Below are 24,396 nucleotides of genomic sequence, written 5' to 3' on the forward strand. Positions count from 1 at the left end.
TATATGCCCTATCAATGACTGCCTGGATAAGCCAGTTCCAAGTCAAAAAACATATATAATATATTTATCCGGGAACAATACATAAGAAAGTCTTATCTGGCTGTGCTGTTGCGGCGTCTCTGATTCCTCCAGATGCAGTTGTTGCAGTCCTGCTGCTCTCAGGAACATAAGTCTGTTCTTAGTGTGTCTTGTTGTCAGCACAGCCTTTGTGCTCAAGACATCATCTTCTCCTCGTGTCAACCCTGTTGTGTGCTAAGGATTCTCTCTCTGCAGTTTCCCACAGGAGGCATTTCTAGAGCTCTGATTAGCCAGGTGGAGCCTGGTTAATTGACTGGCTGCAATTAACCAGCTCCCTGCTGGATTCCTCAGAGCTCTGATGCAGCTTTATTTAAACAGGTATACGTCCATGTTACGAGCCCCTTTGGACATTTCCATATGGTTAACTACTTTTAAAAGTATACTGTAGAATTTCAACATCGTGGCAGTCCACATGCTCACATTCTACTTTGACTAAATAACGCTCCAAAAGACCCACTCGGTGCCAACAAAGCAGACACCATTGCCATGATAGACCAGCTCATTTCTATATCGGCAAGTGTGACAGGGTGAATAGACGTCACCAGCCATATACCTGGCAGGCCTATGTTTTAGTTTTGCAGTGCAGCAGTGACGAGGTTACGTTTCAGGTGAGAGGGCTGCTTAATTAGACTGATACCAGCTGCCTCATCAAGGTATTTTAAAACCCCCAGGCTGTACACAAATGCAGCCTAGCTGGTCAAGAAAGAGGACTGAACTGCTGAAGTAGATTACTGCTATAAGGTCTGTCTTTTTCTGTCTGAAGCAGGGAGATACCCTGACACTCTGGAGAGAGAACAGCTTGATTTAAGGTCTGTTTTCAAGATACATGTTTGAGCTGTTTTGTTTTTGAATGCTGAAAAGAAGCTATTTTGTTTTTGTGTGCTGTATTTTTAAAGGCTCAATAAATAAGCCTTATCAAGAAACCCTGCGTGTGGTTGCATGTACCCTGCAACAGCAAGCAATGCATCAGGATACAACTTCAACTATATTACTGCCAATGCTCAAGACGGACGGATGCCAAACTAAATACGCAGCTCCATTACAAAAAAAAATTGGCAACATCTAGAGCTCAACAATCGCACCAACAGAAACCTTCTTTAAGACAAATTATATTCAGTCATACGAGTATTATTTGGATGTACTGAGAGCAGCCATTAAACGACCAAAAGTTTTCCTAAAAAGACAACTGTAATGCTTGCGCTGCCCACGAGCAATACACGACCCCAGTACTGAGGTGGGAAGGTATTAAACCACGCACTCACAGCAGCGGAAGCGTGCCTGCAGGCGAATTGTCAGTGTAGCCGGATCTGGATTGGGTTTATCAGATACTTGCCAGAGTCTTGGGTTGGAGAAGTTAGAGTAGTAAAGTCCGTTAGCCGTGATCTGGAGCTGGAGAGATTAGAATTGTAGTTATCTGTATAGCCGTGGTCTGGGTTGGAGAGGTATGCGTAGTCTTGATCCATATAGCCTTGGTCTGGGTTAGAGAGGTCCGCAGGGTAGAAGGTAGCCGGGGTCAGTATCCAAGGAGGTTCCAAGTTCAAGCCAGGTCGGTACACAAAGAATCAAGCTGCAGGGAAAAACACAGAACAAGGAAGCAAGGCACAACAAAACGCAGGAGCTCAAGGCTACAACCAGTTATGCTCAGCAAAGCAGGAGTGAATGAGCAAGGCATATAAAGGATATCAGAGACAAGAGGCGGAACGGAGGTGCGGCCTCTGTGGAGACACGGATAGTCTAGGAGACAAGTGCTCTAATAGAACACTTGACTCGCAGCTGGGGAGCGGTGCACATCTTCATGGCGGTGCATCTGAGGGGGCGGAGCCAAGCTCCGTGGCACATTAGAAGAGCTGCGTGCTCTGTAAACAGAGCGGGGTTGCACACACGCACTGGTGCCAGAGCAGAGGTCTGCGGTAATGCAGGTAAGGAAGGAACATGTCGCAAAGGATGTGTTCCCCAATTTCTTACAGCAACCAAATGATAAGTGGCATAATCCATTCAATACCTTCGTCTTTAAGTTTCTAAAATCAAACACTGACAGCCGATTTTTATAACGGAGGAATACTCTTGTTCTGCATATGTTGTTGAATATGTTAACAAGACAAACTGAGGTATTAGTAACTTATGACACATCATTACGATCATGAACGAACATCCAGATTTCAATGAAATCAAAAGGAAGCTAAGCATTGATATGCTAAACACCATTGAAATCACAAGCCAAGAAGCCGCCTGGTATTTGCTGCGCCAACCCATGTCTCAGTGGTCGTCGTTTACATTCCCACTGTGCGGCCCATCGAGCGATAGCGAGTGAGTAAATCCGACGAGATGAACGAGGAGAACTTCTCTGAATCCGCCGACATTTGGAAAGAGAACTGGTTGACCAGTATGATAAAATGCCGGAAAATTTAGACGATACCTCTTTGATATTTTGTTGACAATTACATATGTACAGTCAAAGGACTATATAAGAAACTACAGTATCCACGCATAATACGCTATTGTAGAATATTTTTTATTTTATCTTTGCTATTTGGCTGATGTAGATCTCGACGAATACAAGCGCGAAATGGTCACTCTACACATACCATTTAGAAAGGAGGAGACGGAGATTCTATCAGAGATGACATTTCTATCAATCTACGATGAGAATAAAGAGCTCATTTTAGGGCACCGCAAGCTCTACGAATCGGACTTAGACATTTGCAAAACAATGGACATCTGCAAAGAGATGTGCCGCGATGACGGCAATGCCGATCCCGACGAGGCATGCGGAGGTGACTTGCAGAACTTAGTCACTAGATTACAACAAGAACACAATGCATTCCAACAGTTTTATGATCATCCAAAAAGTGAAATGAATGCCAGTCTTAAGCTCACCACGCTGGACAAACTTGGTGCTATTGCAAAAAAAAAATAGTGAGAATTATGCTAACTAATGCAAATGGCAAATGAAAAACAGAAAGGGCTATTAATGCATGCAATTTGGAGCCTACTATCTACAGATCAGGAACCGCTTCAAATATTTCTAACTGAATCCGGGCTGTGGTAAAACTTTTGTAATATGCATTTTGATGGACATCTACAATCGCTTCACTAACACATACGGATATTGCAATTCTTACGTTACGTGCCACGTCCGGTAAAGCTGCCGTGGCGATTGATGGTACTACTGTGCACACCGCTCTCAAGATATCTATTTCTCGAAATGTTGTCACTGTCCATTGAAGTTTATCAACAATATCGAATGCTCTTCAAATACGTGCGAGTCATCATCGATTTAAGTCGGTATGATAGGTGCCGAGTTATTGTCTCAATTAAATGGCCGACTAACACAGAACTGGAGATGTTGAAACCAACAGTGGTGGTGAAAGCGTCTTTCTAATTGGTGACTTGCGTCAGTTACCTCCGGTTCGCGCAACCCCCATATATAAGCAGATAAAACGGCGTATTGCGGGTCACACTCTATGGCATGGACTTAAATATTATGAGCTAAGATAAAGCTACAGTATGCGTCAATCAAACGTTGCCTTTTCAACAGTTCTAACTAAAATTGGTAATGGAATCAGAAAATGGATGTGCAACAACTAATTGAATTGCGTTTCTTCACCAAGGAAGAAGCTGACTGTATGTCCCAACGGAATACGCCTCGCAATAATCCGGTCAACACCTACAACCAATTTATTTTGAATGCTGCCATGGACAAAGTGCTTTTTACCGCCCAAGATATCTTTGTTTGTTGTAGAAACGCATAGCAAGAAGCACACGTTCGCCAAAAACTATATAAAATGTCTGTACTTGATACCGGAGGATTACTGTACGAATTCCCCAGGTCATTGGAAAGCCCTGCCTCGTCAATACTAATGTGGATCTATGTGACGGGCTTGCAAATGGCACCTTAGGTGCATTAGCTCACATACAATGCAACATGGGTGGTCAAGTTCAACGCCCATGGCTTGAGTGTCTTACTGTTAGGATTCGCCATCCTGGTGGTCGCAAACCGTCTCCTCACCCCAACATGCCTTCCGTGACGGACACTCAGGAGGCGCGGTCTCGTGGTCCCAGTACTCGCTCGCGGAACTTGCGCGGGCTGATCCCCCTTCCGCGGATTCTGACCCCGACCCTCGCTCTGACGCACAACGGGTGTGTTCGGCCAGGCTCCCTGCTGACGTGCGGTATAAGCCCCGCCCCCGCACTGGTGATGGACAGGACCGGCGTGGGAGTGACGCACGCTCTCGGCTCCACCCCTGGACCTCCGTGATGCGCGCGGGTCGGCGCGTGATTGGTCCTGCCCCCTCTTGCTCTAAAGACACTCCGTATCGGCGTGGGAGTGACGCGCGCTCCAAGCTCTGCCCCTGACATCCGTGACGCGCGTGAGCAGTTCCGCCCCCATCCCTGATTTAGGCTGTGTCATAGGGCACACCTGTGTGCACCAGCAGCCTATCGGTGCTTACTTCCTGGTTCCGCCCTGGCTGGCTATTGGAGGCTCCTCCTATATATACCGTCAGTCTGCTCTCTCTCCTTGCTGAGCATAGTCTAGTGGGACGCCGTGCCTTGCTGCATTCTAGCTCCAGACCTTACCTTTCCTTGCCGATTAACCTCTTGTTGCCTGACCTTGCTTGTCTCCTGGATTCCGCACTTCTCTCCTGATCCGGCTTCGTACGACCAATCTCCTGTCTCCAGTCCTGACCTTGGCTAAGTACTCCAACGATCCGATATTCTCCAATCCTGAACCTTGCTATGTACCCTGACAATCCGCTACTCTTCAATCCCGAACTTGGCTACGCACTCTGATGATCCCAAACTCTCCACTCCTGAATCTGGCAAGTACTTTGACTATTCTCCTATCTGTAATCCTGACCTGGCTTGAACGACTACTCTACATCCTAGGCGCGCCCGCGTGGCTGTGAGTCGGCGTTAACCAATTCCCTACCTCAGCACCACGGTCGCGCTTCATTTGTGGTGAGCTACGCGTTATACTTACATCGCCCAAAGTTGGAAAAATGGCTCGGCAAAAAATTAACTGCTTGCATACAAGCCCACAACATCAACCCGTTGGCCGTGCCACTAGCCAGACGCACTTCCAGTATATCGCTAAACGGAACAATTACGGCTAAACAAAATCATTTTCCATTGATACCGGCTCATGCTATTACATCACAAGGAGTAACATTCAATGCAGTCGTATACGATTATGAAAAGGGACATGAGCAGCAGTTGGTTTACGTTGCTTTGTCGCGGGTGACCGACATCAATGGTCTTGTCTCGCAAACGGTCAAAAAACATTCTAATGGCCTTAAAAACGCTACGTCCATAATAGAACTGCAAAATGAATTTGCAAAACTAGAATACTACAGACAAAGCAAGACGCTTTGCTCCATTTCGTCCATGATAGAACAGAAAGATCCGTTCTATCACTCAACTGCCAGAGCTTTAGAGCTCACCACGGAGACCTCACTGACTCGGTCACACAACAATGTAATATGTTACTCCGAAATTACTTTGGACAATAACGAAGAAGTTAATATTCCTAACTTTCATTGTGTGGTTCAGTTTAAGCAGCAAAATTGTATAGCCGGGGGAGTTGCAATGTACTATAAGACGCAAAACGACACTCATATATTATTACGCCTGATTTAGACATAATTGCATGCCAGACTATTGTCACTGTTAAACCGGTTGGAGACACGTGCAGCACAATGCATATTACCAACTTATACTCGCCACCGTGATATTGTTGACTGTTTCATTTGGAGACAAGTATATCATCAACTTCATTTCATTCTGCTACCGTACTCTATTGAAGGTGCAGCCTTATTGAAGACACATTATCATACAATACCCATAATTTTAAGTGGTGACTTTAACTCTGAAGAAGCACTGCCGCTCATTACATTCATGCAACAAAAAGGACCTTTAACTCTCAACACCAATCCAGGATTCCAACTACATCAGGTTCCACCATTGATTGTCTTTCAACGTCATTTAGATACTTTACAACCCAAAATATATGTATCTTACTTTAGTTATCATAAATTAATTATATCATGTGTTTCAAGTGGTAGTATGAAAATTTCTATGCGCGTGCTCGGCACACACTTTATTTTTTAATTTTTTTTTATTTGTTCATTTTTTGGGCCTGTGCGGTGAGTTTTTGGAAGTGAGCGGTCCTCACTTTGGAGCACAAGCTTTAACTCTTTCACGGCTTTATCATGACATTTTTTACTAACGTTGAACGCCTATATATGCTAATGGTACACGTGATTTAATTTTGAGTGCATCACATTATAAACTAGTGCTAAATACTCCCCAATGACCAAATGCCACATTTATTGTCCCTTAGGTTTCATTGATAAATCCTAAAAATCGAAGGAGCACCTCCATTTACATGCTTTTAAGATCCTACGATTCTTGCATCGGAAACGCTTGCAAAAAATAGTCCATTATAATCAAGCATGTTTAATGCAATTTAGAAGTAGATGTATTGGGTTGTTTGCACAAAGAAAGTAGTCCCAATAAATGTCCAGCTATTCAAAGCACCCTATTTCATAGGGGTAGTATACTTCAGTACATCTACATCAGATTGGATTAAACATTCTTGATTGTAATAACTTGTTGAGAAATATATACGCACACACCAGCTATTAATGGGCTGAATCTTGCTGTGCGTTCTAAACCATAGAGCGTTTTTAAGAATAGGTTTTTTTTAACTTTTTTATTTTGTCAGAATAAATTTGCAATCAAATATAAGGCTGGAACGTAGAGGGGTACAGAAAGCAAAAGTGGATTAGGGGATGGTGGGGCGGGGTACATCACAACCATATCTTCAAGGCATAATGGTACTGGACATATTGGTAAATCTAATGTGAACATTGAGTGGTTGTTGTTACTGCATGGGTACAAGCATTATGATACGTTGGTTCTATTACTTACGGCCTTCGGTTATAACCATGAGTGTCGCTCAACAAGATTCACAGATCCAACACTATTGCGTCATATCCGGGATGCGCCGTTTTGTCTAACCAATTTTAGGAAATGTTTTTAAGCTACATTCCCGTGCATGCTTACCAGTGTGCATGCGCTTAAGGGGTGAACAAGAACTTGCCTCCCATTTATTCCACCCTCGCTCAAACATCATGAAGTAGGGGGTATGTCCCGTGGAGTCATGCCTAGTGCAGTTGTACGCATGCACCAGCGGTTCGACGTGCTTGCTCCATTCGGTTTTCTGGGAGACCTTTAGGGTGCCTAGCAATTTTGAGTAGGGTTCGGTTGAACCTTTCCAGCAGGGTATCTCCTTCAGGGTGGTATGGAGTGGTACGAGATTTCTTGATGTTGAGAAGCTCTTTGATCAACTTGCTCTCGAAGTCTCTCCCTTGATCGTAGTGCATCCGATTCGGCAAGCCATAGTGGATGAAATACTTCTCCCACAGCACTTTGGCTACTGTGAGAGCTTTCTGATCCTTGGTTGTGAACGCTTGGGCGTATCGGGTGTAGTGATCGGTCACTACCAGGATGTTCCCGATGCCCTTTGAGTCTCCCTCAACACAGAGAAAGTCCATGCAGACTAAGATCCATAGGACCGGAGCTCTTTAAGTCACCCATTAGGGCTGCGCGTGTGGGCAGTGTTTTTCTGCTGTATACACCGCAGGCACTTTCTACAATGGCGCTCTACTGATTCCCGCATTCTGGGCCAGAAGACCCTGTCTCGCACTAGGCTTAAGGTTTTGTCTACGCCCAGATATCCATGATCGTGCATGCAGAGATCGTAGCACATGGTACTGCAGGCATCGGGGCGCTACTAGTTGTCTCCTATCGGAATGGTTGTGATAGGAGTCGATCCTGTAGAGGAGGCCACACTCCAGGTGGAACTTGTCCCATTCCCTCATGATGACAGCGACTTTGTCAGGAGGAGCACGCTTCACCAAGGAAGGGTTGTTCTGTTGAGTGGCCGGGCGTATCGCTCTAGCCACCAGGTCTCGCATCTGGTACACCACCAATTCTTTCAACCTTATGATGGTATCTTGGGTGATGTACATGCTGTCGGGGTGGCAGGGAGTGCCTTGGATTGGCATCCCAGCAAATCGACTACTCTTCGAGAGAACGTGACCTTGCGCATGCCTTCAATCGCGCACACGCGATTCCCAAGATGGCCCCCCACTTGCCGGGTACGCCACGGGGCTCCGATGGACTAGCCCGCAGCCTCCCCCGCCCGGCACGGAGGTAAAAGGGAAGTTCGGCTACACTTGTTACAGAGAGGATTACAAACTAACACGCAGAATATCGGGTTACAGTTGATACATTTAAAAGCTACACTACCATAGAAATGTCCTTTTAAGGGGTCCTGAAAATGAGATCCACGCACACGTATCTGCCTTTGGGTTGGGTGGGTCTGTCTCTTGTGTTTCTCGGCCCCCCTGGTGACTCTCACCCCCCCCGTCTCGTGTGTGTGTGTATTTATAATTTCATTTTAATAAACAATTATAGAAAAAGCACAAGAAAATGTAGAATGTTTCGAAACATCAATTTAACTACAAAAGTGTTTATATATATATTTTTTTTTAAGTGAAACTTCTTTAGTGGCACCTAGTCATGATAGGACAAAACTGGAGAGATGGAGACGAAATGTGAAACGGAAGTGACATCACGTAACGGCTGCTGCTCCTCCCACACGGCCGCTCCTAACGGTCGCCGTTCCCCGCCCGTTGCCCGCGACCGGAGCCATGCCACGCATGCGCAGTTGTGATGGCGCCGCTGACGGACGCCATGCATGCGCAGAACCGGTTGGCAGCGGCGCCATTCCCCCCACACGCCCGCCGTGTCCATACCTCTCGCTGACTCTACACACACACACCAGCACCGGGAACTCTCCCCTGCTTCCGCCACTGACACAACTTCCGGAGAGTACACGTCATGCCAGCTTCAGCTTCTCTTCCGCCCACTCCCCCGGCTGAGCAATGATTGGCTGCGGCCTCAGGTGGGGTTTCGTGGTTACACTGCGCATGCGCCGCTGGGCTCACACGAGGACAGGCAGCAAGGGGCGCTGCTCAGCTGCCGCCAAGCTCTGTGCCGTGATGTGAGGGGAGGTGTAGGGGAGGTGTAGGGGAGGTGCGGTGAGGAGGTGCAGGGGGGTGATGTGAGGTGCAGGGGGATATGTGGGAGGGGTGATGTGCAGGAGTCGCGCATGGGCAGCAGCAGCACCAGAGGAGAAGAGGACACGGAGCGCTGACCACCCACCCACACCCCTTGTGTCACACACAGTCACACAGCCACACAGTCACACACAGACACACACACAGTCTCTCATACACACACTCACTATCACACACTCACTATCACACACAGTCACAACAGTCACATACACACACATACACACACACACACACACACACACACACACACACACACACACACGGAATTCAGTTATGCGCAGAAATAAAATTACGTTCAAAATAATCTCAAAAATAAAAATGGCTAAGACTAACACCGAGAGTGCATGAGTATCGTGCTCGTACTAGAGCTACGAAATCACACGAAGTTTCACTTACTATGCGCGTGCTCAGCACACACAGCTTTTTTTTTTTTTTAATTAAAAATTAAAAAAAAAACCATGCATTTAGCCTATAATAGTAATAATCCCCTCAGAACCGGGCATTACGAGCCAATAATGATTTATGATTATTGTCCAGTAATGACCTGTTCTGAGGGGATTATTACTTAAGTAACTTCCGCTTATTAATACATTTTCATATATTGTTAAACTATAGAGAATAAAATAAAATTACATTTTAATAAAAAAATTTAATAAACCAAAAAACAGCTGAGGACGGTTTCAAACCATCGACCTCTAGGTTATGGGCCGGGCTTTACGCTGCGCCCCTCTGCTTACGGATGAAAAGTCCAGTCTGGAACCCGTATTAGTGAACATGTGGAGCAGTGCAGCTGACAGCAAATACACTGTTTATTTCCGTATACAATTATTTATATTGTTGCCATTTGGTGATTCTCAGTTTGTTTTTCTTTATGATAGACTTTTCCCTTTGATCTATTTGAATACATTTACAGTATTTTGCATTTTAAATGCCATTTCTAATTTTACTTGCATGTTTTTTTGTTAGCATTAGTGTGTTAAAATTTTATTATACACAAATTCCACTTGTGTCTCATTCACATTCAGTTACTTTTATCTAAATCCTAAATAAAAAACGAACCAGTGCAGTTTTAAAGCAACTAAAACATATTTCAAATTTCTTATCTTCACAAATTCCATAATTGCTAAAGTGACGTTGTTAGGATGCACACAGTATAAAGCAATGTCCACACTACACGTAGATATGTTTTATGTTCAGTGAAAACATGGCTGTAGAATGACCCCTGTGATTTAAACTCCATTTTGTATTAGAACTTGTATGTGGTATTAACTTGCTAATTACAATTGGAATATGTAATTTCCCAGAGGTACAAGCAGAGGTTCTGGGAAAGGAATGTTGGGAGTGACAATAGTTATTTAAAAGCAGAACATGGACAGGGTGATAAATATAGGTATTAGAGCAGTGGTGTTTCCCAAGCAGGGTTCCGCGGTTCTCAGGGGTTCCGTGAGAGGAGCAAAAAGGGTGACGCTGATCTCCCAGAGCAAGGCAGTTGCTAGGGGCTGGGCAATTTGTTCCACCAGATTAGCAGCATTACCCAGCAGCAGCAGCAGCCAATCAGGAGGCTGGGAGTGTGGCCAAGCAGGAGGAAGCCGCATGGGCAGTAGAGAATTTAGGCTCTGTGCGTCAGTCCTGTGTGTATTTGTCCTGTCTTGTGTGTGCCTCTTCTGTGACTGTCTCTGCCCCCTCTGTCTTTTCGGTGACTGCCTGTCTCTGCCCCCTCTGTCTTTTCGGTGACTGCCTGTCTTGTTATAGTGGTGCCTCAAAGTGCGAGCCGCTATAACGCGGTGTGAGCGTGGACCCCGAATATTTATTTTTTATTACAAACTTTACACACACACACACACACACACACACACACACACACACACACACACACACACACACACACACACGCTGGGGGATGGTGGTGGGGCTGCTGGGGGAAGTGCTGTCTGGGGGATGGTGGTGGGCCTGCTGGGGGAAGTGCTTGATGGGGGATCGTGCTGGGGGGAAGTGCTGGCTGGGGGATCGTGCTGGGGGGAAGTGCTGGCTGGGGGATCGTGCTGGGGGGAAGTGCTGGCTGGGGGATGGTGGTGGGGCTGCTGGGGGATGGTGGTGGGGCTGTTGGGGGGAGTGCTGGCTGGGGGATGGGGGTGGGGCTGCTGGGGGGGAAGTGCTGGAGCTTCTGGGGGAACGTGCTGGGGCTGCCGGCGCCTCACTACTGCCTCCTCCCTTGTTCCGATCGGGCGCGCGGCTGCCATTTAATAAAATTAGCGCTACCCCGGGTATAACACGGTCTGATCGGGTGACCCCCGAGGACCACGTTATAACGGGGTTCAGCTGTATTTATGACCGGATGAGATTTTGATGTTGCGAGTGCATGTAGAATGGGGCAGGTTACAATATTGACAAGGTTAACGATTACAACTGTATTTAAGGTTTAGGGGGCGTCTCAGTCTGTGACAGGTGCTGATATGTGCAACTTGTTCTGCTGAGATTTCTTCTAGGAGGATCACTTTTTTTCATTTAAATTTTTTAAAATGTATTTTTAATATTTTTTCTGTGCGGTGAGTTTTTGGAAGTGAGCGGTCCTCACTTTGGTGCACAAGCTTTAACTCTTACACGGCTTTATCGTGAATTCTTTCCATTGCTCGGAATAATAAAAAATAATCCTAATTTAATAGGATGGTTTTTTTTCCCCTAACATTTAACTGCCATATATGCTAATGGTACAAGGGATTTTAATTTTGTATACATCTCATAAACTAGTGCTAAATACTCCCCAATGACTAAATGCCACATTTATTGTCCCTTAGGTTTCATTGACATATTCTCAAAATCGAAGGAGCGCCTCAGTTTACATGCTTCGAAGACCCTGCGATTCTTGCATCGGAACCGCGTGCCCAGCACTGTGATCCCTTTCCCGATGCTGGAGTGCTGCAATAACCTTTGCACCATGCGCTCTTCTGTCCTGAAGGACTACCTAGAACGGCTTCTGAAGAAAGAGAAGGGTAAGCAGAGTATTTCTGTGCAGTCACCATCCGTTTTACACAGTAACCTCAAAAACATGTTCTTGTTTATATGTGAGATGCATATTGAAATCTCAGATAAAATGGTAAGCATATCCTTGTACACCTGCTCTCATCCACGCCTCCTCCTCTCTCCCTGCTAAGGGTTTTAACCCATCTAATTTAATACCTCCTTAAATGAAGCATCTCAATATCCTGGACTCGTGGCTATTGTCCCACACGTAGTGTCGCTCCTACCAACCTATGTGGCGAAGCACTGTCTCCCAACATGCCGCTTAGATTGTAAGCTCTCTAGGGCAGTGATTTCCTTTCCTATTGTCTGACTTTACTGCGCTTATTGTATTATAATTCCCTGTACTGTATTGTCTTATAATTCCCTGTACTGTATTGTCTTTGTAAAGCGCCGAGTAAAGATATATGTATGTCTATTTGTGAAGTCCTGTGGAAAGTGAAGTGAAGTGATCCTACTTTTTGATTCATTACTAATCTAAAACGACATTGTTTTTTATTTTCTGGGTTAGCAGAAACCTGTGCATTCTCCTTTCCTGGTGTTTTACAGCTTTACACACCCTTAAGGACAAAGACAGGCTTGTGCTTTTCCCGAAGAAAATAAACCCAGAAAGATTATAATGAATCTCAATGCTCCGCAGCCTCACTGATGTTTTGCGGCCCCGGCTGATATGCAGAGAGTTATATCTTGCCTGCTGCTGCCACTAAAGAATGCAGTATGTATTTTTTGCCGTTCCCTCCCTTACAGAATGTCCAATAGTTCCTAGCAGTGACGAGGAATCCCTGCAATACAAAACCATAACAAAGTGCTATAACAACATAGAAACCTCGTCCAACTCTTCCGATATCGACAAGATGACAAACGGGGAGACAACCTCATACTGGCAGTCGGACGGGAGTGCCCGCTCGCACTGGATACGGTAAGAGACATAGTCGTCCCTATCTCATTCCCAAGGATATTGCCCCCTTCACCTCTTCTCCACTTTGTCTAACATTACTATTTTATGGAGAAACTTCTATCTAAAACAGCACAGATGTTTAGTGCTACGTATGTCCGTGTGCTGTTTGGTGCATTCATTCTGATCTAAAGGTGAAAAAAAATCAGGAAATCGCTATCACAATATTGCAGCTGCAGTAATACAGTACTTTCTAAGTGAGAATTGGACTTGAAAGCCACATTCTACAATTATTTTTTTTATTTAACCTGAACTGTGGTCTTGCGACATCCGGAGATCCTCTTATTCCCCCACACATGTTCCCGCTGTACACAAAATGCCGGGGTCAGGACAAGGCCCCTCAGCCCAATAGAAATGATGTCCCTGCTTTATATCGGGCACCCTGCTGTCATGTTTATAGTCCAGTGACCATATTTACCGTATTATTTTAAAAGAAATGTTTAAATCGGCATAAAAAAATCCCTGCAAATATTTGGGGAACCCGACGTACCCTAGATGTCGGGGGGGGGGGGGGCAGGGGCGGGGGGGGGGGCATGGAGCAGCCCCAGGGGATCCCATAGTTCAGAAGATTGAAAAATGTATGTCCATTTGTGGGGTAGCTGCTACTTTACTGTGTGTTGTTGGTATGAGTAGTGAAGTGAGTGTTATGTGTTACAGGAAACCATGTTTGGAGCAGACATGGAAGGGTTCATCTGCCTATTCCTTCGCATCCCATACAGTTGTCTGTGAGATACTGTTGAGCGTTGCAGGGATTGCAGTCCTAATCCAAGTAACATGTGAATCCAGTTAAGCTTCTATTAGGGCAGCTGCCTGCATGCCTTTGTGATTCATTGTGGTGGGAGAGACAGACATGCTGATATTCACACTGCGTTATGTCTCTATAAAGACTTTATATTGCTGTTTGTATTAAAGGAGCAGTTCCCATTGGATTCCCTTTTTAACATTTTTATAGGGGTGGGAAGCAAAGCTTCCCAGAGCTGAAGCGCTAATATTGCAGATTCGGGAACCCAATAGGTCCCGAGATACTTGCCCAGGAAGGTGCGGCCAGTTACTAAATGGTTGTTTTAAATGCCCACGTCACATGGGCCACTAAGTTGCCATGACGGCTGACGTTGTGGCTTTCTATTGGCCAGCGTAACGCGGGAGATGGGCTGTGGCGCTCTGGCTTCATGACCCCTCCGGCACTCAACAGGTTAAAGCAACCCCTCTCCCCTCTCCAGAAGCCTATATGAGTGTAACTCATATAATGATATTCATTTTGGCTCCTGAGCATGTCCTGCACATCACAATTACTGTATGTGACTACAGTGACACTGAAGTGAACAGAAGAGCAGAGTCCTCTCCCGAACAAACCATGTAGAACGAGGTCTCCCTGAGACAACAAATAGAAAGCCCTTGATATAGCTACTACATAATGGAGCCCATAGAGTGCTATATTGGCTGTGTGATGGGGAACTTAGAGTGCTGGAGGTAGTTCTGATTCGCAGATCAAAACATTTAAAAAGGTGTGTGTGTGTGTATGTGTGTGTGTATACAAGTAATAGGTGCTCGAAAACTTATGTTGAGAGTAGCTGTATATAATTATAATTGGTATCATAATGTGTGTGTATATGTGTATGTATATATGTATGTGAAAAACAGCCTCCTTAGTCAGGGTTAAATATAATGTCCAATGTGTGAGTAATTGCAGTAAGGGTAGCATGGGATATGCTCATGCATTGGATGTTTCAATAGTGATTTGCAACAAAATGAATATGCAAACAAAAACGATTTACCTGCACATCGGGGGATTGATAACCTGATCACAAAGATATTAGGTAGATTGTAAAACCTTTTGAAATCTATTGAAATGTTAAGTAAAAAAAAATGTTAATACTATTGTGAATGTGTTTAAATCAGAACAACAGCCTGATCATTTGTTTGGGTGGGGGATGTTACTTGGCTTCAGATGTCCCCTGCCCTCTGGGAACTCCTCTGCTTCTGAGTGGCAAAGATGGTCATATTTGTAGTTTTCTGAGAGAAACTGTAAAAAATGTAAAGTCGATGTTACTAACAGACTGGGAGCATCACGGTTGTACTCTGGACCCCCAGGTTGTAGTGAGGTTTTAAAATAATACGTTTTAGGAAGCGATTGCTTTGCTTTAACATCTTTGCAGACTCAATCCCTATATCTTTTTTTTTTTTTCCAACTTTGTTTTTATTAGTTTTTTGTGCGTACAGACAGGAGAATACAGGATATTGATAATTGTTCCAAGTATACACCTAACTTACAGGGACAAACTACAAAAAAACGGACGCACGATGGGGGACCACAGGACAAGACATTGACAGACCAACATCAACAAAGGAGAAAGAAAAAGGGAAGGGAAGGTGGGGGGGTAGGGAAGGGGAGGGGGAACGGCATAGAAGAATCACTTTCCACGTGTTATCAGGTGTCCTGCACCACCACTACTGACGCCCTGCTCCTGTCCACCTCTGAGGTCCCTGGGCCAGATCCACTTCAGCTTTTCGGCTTCTATCTATTTGGAATATCGCTAAAACCCTGGGGGAACCCTGCTGTCAGATCGTCATATCTAGCTCCCAGCCACCCATCCAAGGAGAACTCACCTAAATCTATCAAAGCCATATTGTGGCATCATTCATCCCCTGGATATCAGTCTGCGCCAACCATAATGACCAGACTTTTTCGAATTTATCGGCCGAATCGTTAACTAAACTCGTTAACTTCTCCATTCGGCAAATTAACCAAATTCTGTTTCTAATTTTGTCTATAGAAGGAATCGCATTCTTCAATCCCTATATCTTAACTGCAAAGACCAGAATACATACACTCGTACTGCTTTTATAAGGGCTAGTTAATGAATTGTACCTACATTAGTTAGGAACACTGCAGTCATTTGAAAACTGCCATTATCTCGACTCTTACAGACGATTTCTTCGTGGTCATACAAATATTGTCACTTCCATATTTCTCTAAGATTAAACGCATCTGCAGGATTTGACAATAAAATATTTGGGGATAAAACCTGAAAAGGGAAAGGCAGTGTAAAGTAAATAAATATAGATTGTGCTACCTTCTAATTGGGAGTACGTCTTTTAATATGCCACCTATTCTTTCCTGCCCATATCAGCGGCAGCATTAACAGCGTTATGTCAACGCATATGGAGCACGTGTGAGTGGCCGAAAGAATGGAAAAGAGCAGTATTCATCCCAATTCCGAAGAAGGGTGACCCGGAGGATTGCTCGAATTACCGCACCATAGCCTTGATTCCACAAGCAAGCAAAATCCTTCTAAAGATTATCCGACAACGCTTGAGTACAACTGTTGATGGGGAAATGCCAGATGTGTAAGCTGGCTTCAGGAAAGGTAGAGGCACTCGTGATCACATTGCCAACCTTCGATGGATTATGGAAAAAAACAGGGAGTATCAGAAAGATCTCTGCATGTGTTTCATCGATAATTCGAAGGCGTTCGATGTAATTGAGAACAACAAGCTCTGGACCTGCCTGAAGGAAATTAACACACCACCACACCTGACCGAACTCATAAGATCACTCTATCAAGAAGCTACAGTCCGTACGCCATACGGAGACACGGATTGGTTCAAGATCGGAAAGGGCACACGCCAAGGATGCATCATATCACCAGCAGCTTTCAACATGTATGCAGAAGCTGTCTTGCAGCGAGCAGGCCTGGATGAGCCCAAGATTGGCATGAAAATAGGTGTCAGAAACATCAACAACCTCTGATATGCCAACGATACCACCCTGCTGGCTGAAAACAAGAAGGATCTCGAACATCTGATCATGAAAGTTAAAGAAGAAGGTGAGAAGGTTGGACTGCGTCTGAACATTAAGAAGACAAAGATCATGACAACAGCAAACAATCCGAAAGTTAATATCAAGATCAACATGAAGAAATTGAAGTGGTTAAATATTTCATCTTTCTTGGCTCCAAAATTGATGGCGACTGCACCCCTGAGATCAAGAGACGACTGACACTTTGAAGAAGTGCGGTGGTCAGTATGAACAACATCTGGTATAGTAAAGACATCAGCCTGGCAACCAAATGCTGATTGATCAGTGCAATCGTTTTCCTAATAGAAACATATGGCTGCGAAACCCGGACTCTGAGAAAGGAGACAGGCGAAAGATTGATGCATTTGAACTGTGGAGACTTCTGCTACGCATTCCGTGGACAGCCAGAATAACGAACCAAGCAGTTATGTAACGGATCAAACCGAAAATCTCACTGGAGGCCAAGATAACAAAGCAAAAGCTCTCCTACTTTGGTCACATCATGCGAAGTAAGTCGCTTGAGGAGGACGTCATGCTTGGAATGATCAGTGACAAAAGAGGAAGAGGCCGCCCAAGAGCTCGCTGGCTAGATACCATCAGGAAAGATACTAGACTGAACATGGCACAATTGAAAGAAGCCGTGAGAGATCGGAAGACATGGAGAACATTGATCCATAGAGTGGCAGAGAGTCTTACTCGACTGAATGGATAAGGAGGAGGACTCTTTCCTGATCAGAAATATTCACCCTCTTAGAACATCAGTACAGCGTATTAAAACATTGACCCAAAACAGAAAAGTAAATTTTTATTTTTTTGTATGTTACTCCTGCATTTTGTTTCTTATCTCTTCATATGAACTGCTGGAGATCTTCAGTCTAGATTACTTCCAGATCTTCAGATGAAACATTCCAGAGGCTCCGTAGGAACTTTCCAAAGATACAATAGGCGGTTTTATTTCCTTTTATCGGACCAGCAAATAATTTGCCACATACAGGCGGTACACCCATATAAGGTTTTTCCTCCAGGTTGGGGCAGTTATCCAGAGAGTTGTAGATTATATAGATGATGGGGATTCATTTGAAGTCGAAAAGCTACACAGTGAAAAAACAAAGGAGATGAGGCATGTTGTATATTTAGTAAGGGTTTGTAGTGGGTCAGGGAAGCTAGAACAGCAAGTAGAAAAAGATCCCTCCACCCCTGTGTGTGTGTGTTTACTGAACATCAGATAAGAACAGATATATAACTGAATAACATATGTACTGCATGCCTCGCACGGCTGTAACCCCACAGTTCCCCCAACCGCCTTGTCCACACCTTGGTGGAGTTTCCCCCAAAGTACTGAGGTGCCCTGGGCACCTAACCACCCGGTGTCCACAGGAGCCAACCCACCCAATGTGTGTGTGACAGCGCTGCCCACAGTAAGAGTGTTGTTGTTGTTGGTGCGCTTGTTGAGGTACCTGCCCAGGTGCTCCAGCACCAGGGTATGGCCGAAGAGCAAACGGGGATCTGCTGATCCAGCAACGTCGTCAGCTAAGCCTCTGCGTGGGGTGGACTCCCGCTGAAGTGTCCCACCATGAAGAAAGTCTCTAATTTGGTGGGAGGAAATGGAAGCGAATGGCGGTGCACAGCCAGGAAGAACTCCACGAGGGCAGGCAAATGTAGTTAGAAGAAATATTTATTGGCACATAGTGGATAAAAACACTCTCTAACGCGTTTCGTGCCCGGTGGCGCTTTATCAAAGAGATCTCTTATAACACTATAACACAATAAAACATAGACTTTAGGAACTTGAGTATCTCAATTGAAGGATAAAATGAAGCATTAAAGAAAAAAAAACATATTTATTTTGATTTCATACAGCATTTTAAGCTTTATAGTCAGGAAAAAGATGCATTAAAGAAGTGGGTTAAGAAATCTCCACAAATGTGAGCACTATAAAATCTATGCAAAAACCACAAAATGTTTAATAAAAAAAACAAACAACTTATGCAAGGGAACCAAGATACATAAAACCATCTAGTTTTCTGGTAGAATGGGCACTTTTCCAAATCACCGCCCCTGTTACCATGGGAAATGTTTGTATGCCCCAGGCATGTAGACCAATGGGAAGCACCCGCTCTGCTATAAGAATATACCTAACTACACTAGGGAGCTTTTACCCTTTGCTGCGACCCGTATCAGCATTTCTTAGGGGGGTTGTTCCCATCGAAATACCTGGGTACTAGGTCTCTTATGAGGCTCCTGGTGGATCCCAGGACATACTTGAAAACGAGAGGTAACTCTCAATGTATTACTTCCTGGTAAAATATTTTATAAATAAATAAATAAATAAATAAAATACTTGAGATCTCCATAATTTATTTGAATTTCTCTGAATGCTTCAGCATGTGTTTATGATATTAAGGGGGATATTACTGTCATTTGCACTTTATAGGGTTTTTTAGACGTTTGTATGCACGCTCGTTATCTTTCATAAGTTCTTGAACACTTTTTTTTGTGATTTTGCATACATCTTATAGTGCCTGCATGTGTGGAGATTTCTTAACCCTCTTCTTTTGTGGGTTTAATGTCCTTTTTCCTGACTCAGTGTGTTTGTCTCTGTGGGTGCACCCCTTATTTGTAGGGTTTAGAGGTCCGATCTCTCTCTCTTTAATATTTAGGCAGCGCAATCCTCATGCTTTCCAATTTCTAGCTTATAGTAGCAGCCCCAGATAATTATGTCTTTGTAACTTCATAGCGACGCAGTCTTTGTTTTCTTTCACTTATTAGCTTTCAACCTCTTCCTAGATGATGACTGCAATAGTTTAGACGTTGCTTCTGCATGAAAATTCTACCTTCCTCTTTCTTTGGAAATCGTGTGTGTGTGTGTGCGCACTTTTCTCCCCTCTTGTGCACATAGCCCACCAGCAGTGACTTGCGTTCTTGGGGGGTGAATTACAAAGGCTTGTTGGGGGATAATGTATCTGATCCGGTGTTAAATACCATTGACTTGATTGGCAGTTAACGCCAGATCGTGTTCTTTATCCTGCCACAAGATCCTTGGTGAATCACCCCATGGTTTCGAAGATGTGCTTTGATGTCAAACGCATTGCATAGTGTTTTTTCCGCATGTAGGCACAGAACTGAAATGTGTGAGTATACATATACACCTTATGCAGAAGTGCTTGGTGCCAAGGCTTATGCTTGAAATATTCTATGTACCTCTCTGCGTACACTGCAGCTCTATATAGGGAGGTTGGGGGGAGAAAATGCAATCTGTTTTCTTGTAGTAATGGTGAGCGCATGGAGATGAGAGAGAGGATAAACACAGGGTAAATGTTAACCCACTAAATGCAACACATATACATTTACATACACAGGGAAAGGATGGTAGACTATATCAAAAAGGCTGATGCCAGGTCTACTCACACGGGCAAGTGTGAGCCAATCTCATCAGGGTTTCTTTGTGTGTTCTCTTCTGCATGTCATAACAGAAGCTTTTCTTACTCAAAAGAATGGTCCCACAAATAAATGAAATGGTATGACTAATTTGGATTCTAAAATTAGTTAACTCTCAGTCTTATTTCAGGCTAATATACTACACGGTACTGGAATAAGAGCATGATTCGTTAAGCACCAGTATATGTGAAGACTCCACCCTATGTTTTAGTTGCATACAAATGGTGGTGCTAATGAAACGGGGGAGATGTAGCACTAAAACTAGTTAATATCACCATTTACTGTTATCCTTGCATTATTATTACCGTAATATTTATCGCCATGATACTTCACCAGATCTGTGTGTGTGTGTGTGTGTGTGTGTGTGTGTGTGTTTCTAATAGGATTGTGAAATTTGGAGTACGGGAAATCTTTTTTCACCAGATCTGTTGATGTTCTTGTTTTTCTCCCTTGTCTGCTCAGGTTTAGGATGAAGCCGGAAGTGGTACTGAAGCACCTGTCAGTCGCCGTGTCTGCCACAGACCAGAGTTACATGCCCCAGCAGGTGGCAGTCGCTGTCGGCACGAGTCCCAGCAACCTCCAGGAGGTTCGAGAGGTTCACATTCCCAGCCATATCACAGGCTACGTGACATTGCTGGAAAACGCTAACATTAGTCAGCTGTGTGAGTCAATAAAGATAACACCGGTGTTTCTTTGCTTAACTATATGGCACGGTTAAGCAACTGCTTCCTGCAGTTGGGTCAGAAGATTTGGATCATCTGATGCACATGCTTTGGCTCAGTTCTTTAGTTATACTTTTTTTTTTTGCATAATGAACATGTTTCACATTTTCAGTACCTTGCCAAAACAGAAGGGAAACCTCTGCTTAAACCATCAGTTTCAGGACCAGTATGGGATAGCGTCCCGCAACCAACTCCCCGCTGGCCATCTCTCTGCAGCCAGCTCACCGCTACGTTAAGGGGTTATTTTGGGGTTTTAGGGTAAGGGGGTTTAGGGTAAGGGGGTAAGGCTAGTGGTTTTAGGGTTAAAGTTTTTTAGGGCTTAGATTAGTGTTGGCATTAGGGATTTAGGTTGGGGATCTAGGGAAGGGACTAACAGGTTAGGGTAAGGACTTAACATTGGGGTCTTTTGGGGTAAGATAGGGGGGTTACCCTCGCGGCGAGACGGTCGGCGGTGAGTTGGCTGCAGAGGAGTGGCTTCGGCAAGTCGTCCTAGACCTTTCAGAACTACAGAGTCCAAAGTTCTGTATGTGAAACATGCTAAATAGATATAGTAGTGTCAATGTGTTAAATCCTTGCAAATGTATGTGATGTTGCTGCCAAGCCTCCGCTCTTTCTAAGTGTTCTTTCTGCTAGAAGGCTGTCTAATTTGTCCACATGGGGATATATCCTCTGCAGCGGGATGAGCTAATCCAGTCTTGTTACAATTTCTGCCACACATGACCTCTTAAACTTGAATAAGACCAATCATAATTGTCTCTGGCGGACCATATTGTTGCCAGTGCTCTTTAATGCAGTAATATGTATGTGTACTGTAAGAAAGCAGGGCTAAAAGGTTATGTATTGATTTCAATCCTTAATTCTTTAAATCACATTTTGAACACAGCTTCAGTTCTTACGATTGACCTCAGAAAGCGAATTGGTTTCAGGCGGTTAACATTCTATTCCGATGTCGCGCGCCCACAGCTGTACTGAGCACTTTACAAAAGAGATGCTACAGAACAGCGAATTATTATAATACAATAAGTGCAACACACAAAATCGCACGATGGCAAAGTAAATCCCTGCCCCGGAAAGCTTACAATCGGGGTGTGTGTGTGTTGGTGTGTACTTTTTCTGGACGCCGTTAGTGTTGTGATTTATGACTAGAAGTATAAGAGAAGCTGCAGTGCATTGAGGTTCTGCCATGAAATAGCACAGACTTGTCTTTCCTTGCTGCTGCAGTCTGGAATATGTACTGGAGAGGAAAGGATACAGTAGGTTTGTGCTATCACAGAAGAAGCATAATCAAGGTGCATTACTATTGAACACTTAATGACATCACCGATGGCTGCCTCCAAAGGACAAAACAGGCATATTGTAGATGTATTTGAGTCTTCTCTTCTATGCCTGCATTGGTGTAGAATGACATCCTGAGGCTCGGGGGGGGGGGGGGGGGGGGGAAGAATACTGTACCCTTCCTTTTTGTGTACTAATGTTAAAAAGAAAGTCCGTATGATATCTTTTTATTGGACCAACAAATAGTTTGCGTTGTACACGCTTTTTAAATCTAGGGTTCTTTACCCCGTGATGTTTATATCCCTTTAACCGTTTAGTCTCATAAAAGGCTTGATGCGACCTAATTCCCCAATGAAATAACGGACAAATACAGCTTCTATTCTCTTTTGTCTACAAGTACTAATCAGCAATATGTGTAGATAACACTGCAACTATTTATTTTTATGTAGGTGTGCAGATCAATATTAAGCGCTGCTTGAGTGATGGTTGTGATACCAGAATACATGGCCTCAGGGCAGTTGGCTATCAAAAGATAAAGAAGTCTGCCGTGTCCATATCTGATGCGTCTACAATTTGGTACCTGTCGCTGATGACATCGCTCGTAACGACTTCCATGGAGACCAACCCAGCACTTGCACAAGCTGTCCAGCAACATACACAGTATGGTGAACTTCTTCACATAACCAAGAACTACTTTTGCTCTCTGTGCTGTCTCTTCACCTTTTTTAGTTTTTTCTTTTGGTTTGAAGTTTGCACGGTAACAAAAAGTACTCCAATTTTTATGCCTCATCATACATTTACAGCAAAATTACTAGAAGCCTTGGCATAATTCAATATTTTTGTGAAATGTTACTAAATCGTTGCACACTATGGTGTACACGTAGGCGTATATTGTCACCCTTTGACAACGTGTGTTATACTTTTGCCACTTTGGCAACCTTCTTGAAAGCAAGGCCCAAAATTCATGAACATGTATAGAGGTTTGACCCATCACCACACACAAGGTGCAAGTCTAAGTCTGTTGGCTGTAAAACATACCAGAGTATTCCTGTCCTGCTTTGTTACAGAGATCCACATAGCATTTGTTGAGCTGATTCTTCTGTCTTTCAGGAAAGCCCTGCAGCACATGCCACCACTGTCCTTGACTCTAGGTGCTACAGAGTTCCCCAACTTCTTATCGCCAAATGTGTTGGAGGAGGTCAACGGCTTCCTAGTGAGGACAGCAAAGTAAGCATTCCTTCAGCAGCACCAACTGCATTATTCTGCTGTTAGTGAGAGGGAGTTGTCTAGTCACACTGGTATTTGAAGCGTGAGAATGGGGGGGACTTTTAATTCCACTACAAGCTCTAGAAGACATTGTGCAAGTCATAAATTCCTCAATTATGCCTCAGAAATGTAAAATGTGAGTGTAAGGTTCATTGTGTGTGTAAACTGCTTCTTGCAGAACTACCTACACGGGCATTGATTTATACAAATATATATATCGAGCATTATTGGTTATTTTGCCATCGTCAAACCTCTGAATTGTGTACCCTATGTGGGAAACTTTTTTAAACTTAATTTTAGATACATATCACTTCTTGTGTACCGTTGCTAGAATCCATGTAGAGTCCAGCACAAGGGATGTATGGAGTGTTCTTAATGTGCAATCTGGGAGGTTCGTACAGTACATCTGGGGCATTGTCTATAGCCATGTAACCGTCACATGAACAGTACTTGCATGTTTTTGTTGTTCTTGAATACAAAACCGTTCAATACATACTTCAATACATACTAAACGAGAACAGAGGCGTTATCTAGAAATGTATTACAGCATCCAAAATAAAGTGTGTTGGTGGCAGTGGTTAACTAGCTAACTATAGTGTTTTTCCTTTAGCTTACGTCTCCCGGGTGTTTTTCTTTTAGATCATTTGTTGGTTGCAAACCCTACACCATATAGTGTTGTACACAGCACAAATAAAAGCT

The 24,396-nt window shown here is 44.1% G+C and overlaps 1 protein-coding gene across 2 annotated transcripts in view; it reads left to right on the forward strand.

Annotated features, from left to right (window-relative positions):
* Positions 1 to 24,396, forward strand: part of ZZEF1 (zinc finger ZZ-type and EF-hand domain containing 1) — a 114,971-nt gene that overhangs the window by 20,738 nt on the left and 69,837 nt on the right. For both annotated transcript variants that reach the window (XM_075589988.1, XM_075589989.1), the window contains exons 3-7: positions 12,020 to 12,214; positions 12,990 to 13,161; positions 20,897 to 21,096; positions 22,881 to 23,091; positions 23,542 to 23,658. In XM_075589988.1, the coding sequence (XP_075446103.1) occupies positions 12,020 to 12,214; positions 12,990 to 13,161; positions 20,897 to 21,096; positions 22,881 to 23,091; positions 23,542 to 23,658 (895 nt within the window). The remainder of the gene's footprint in view (positions 1 to 12,019; positions 12,215 to 12,989; positions 13,162 to 20,896; positions 21,097 to 22,880; positions 23,092 to 23,541; positions 23,659 to 24,396) is intronic.

Source organism: Ascaphus truei, chromosome 3 (assembly GCF_040206685.1).
Source record: "Ascaphus truei isolate aAscTru1 chromosome 3, aAscTru1.hap1, whole genome shotgun sequence".
Taxonomy (NCBI): Eukaryota; Metazoa; Chordata; class Amphibia; order Anura; family Ascaphidae; genus Ascaphus; species Ascaphus truei.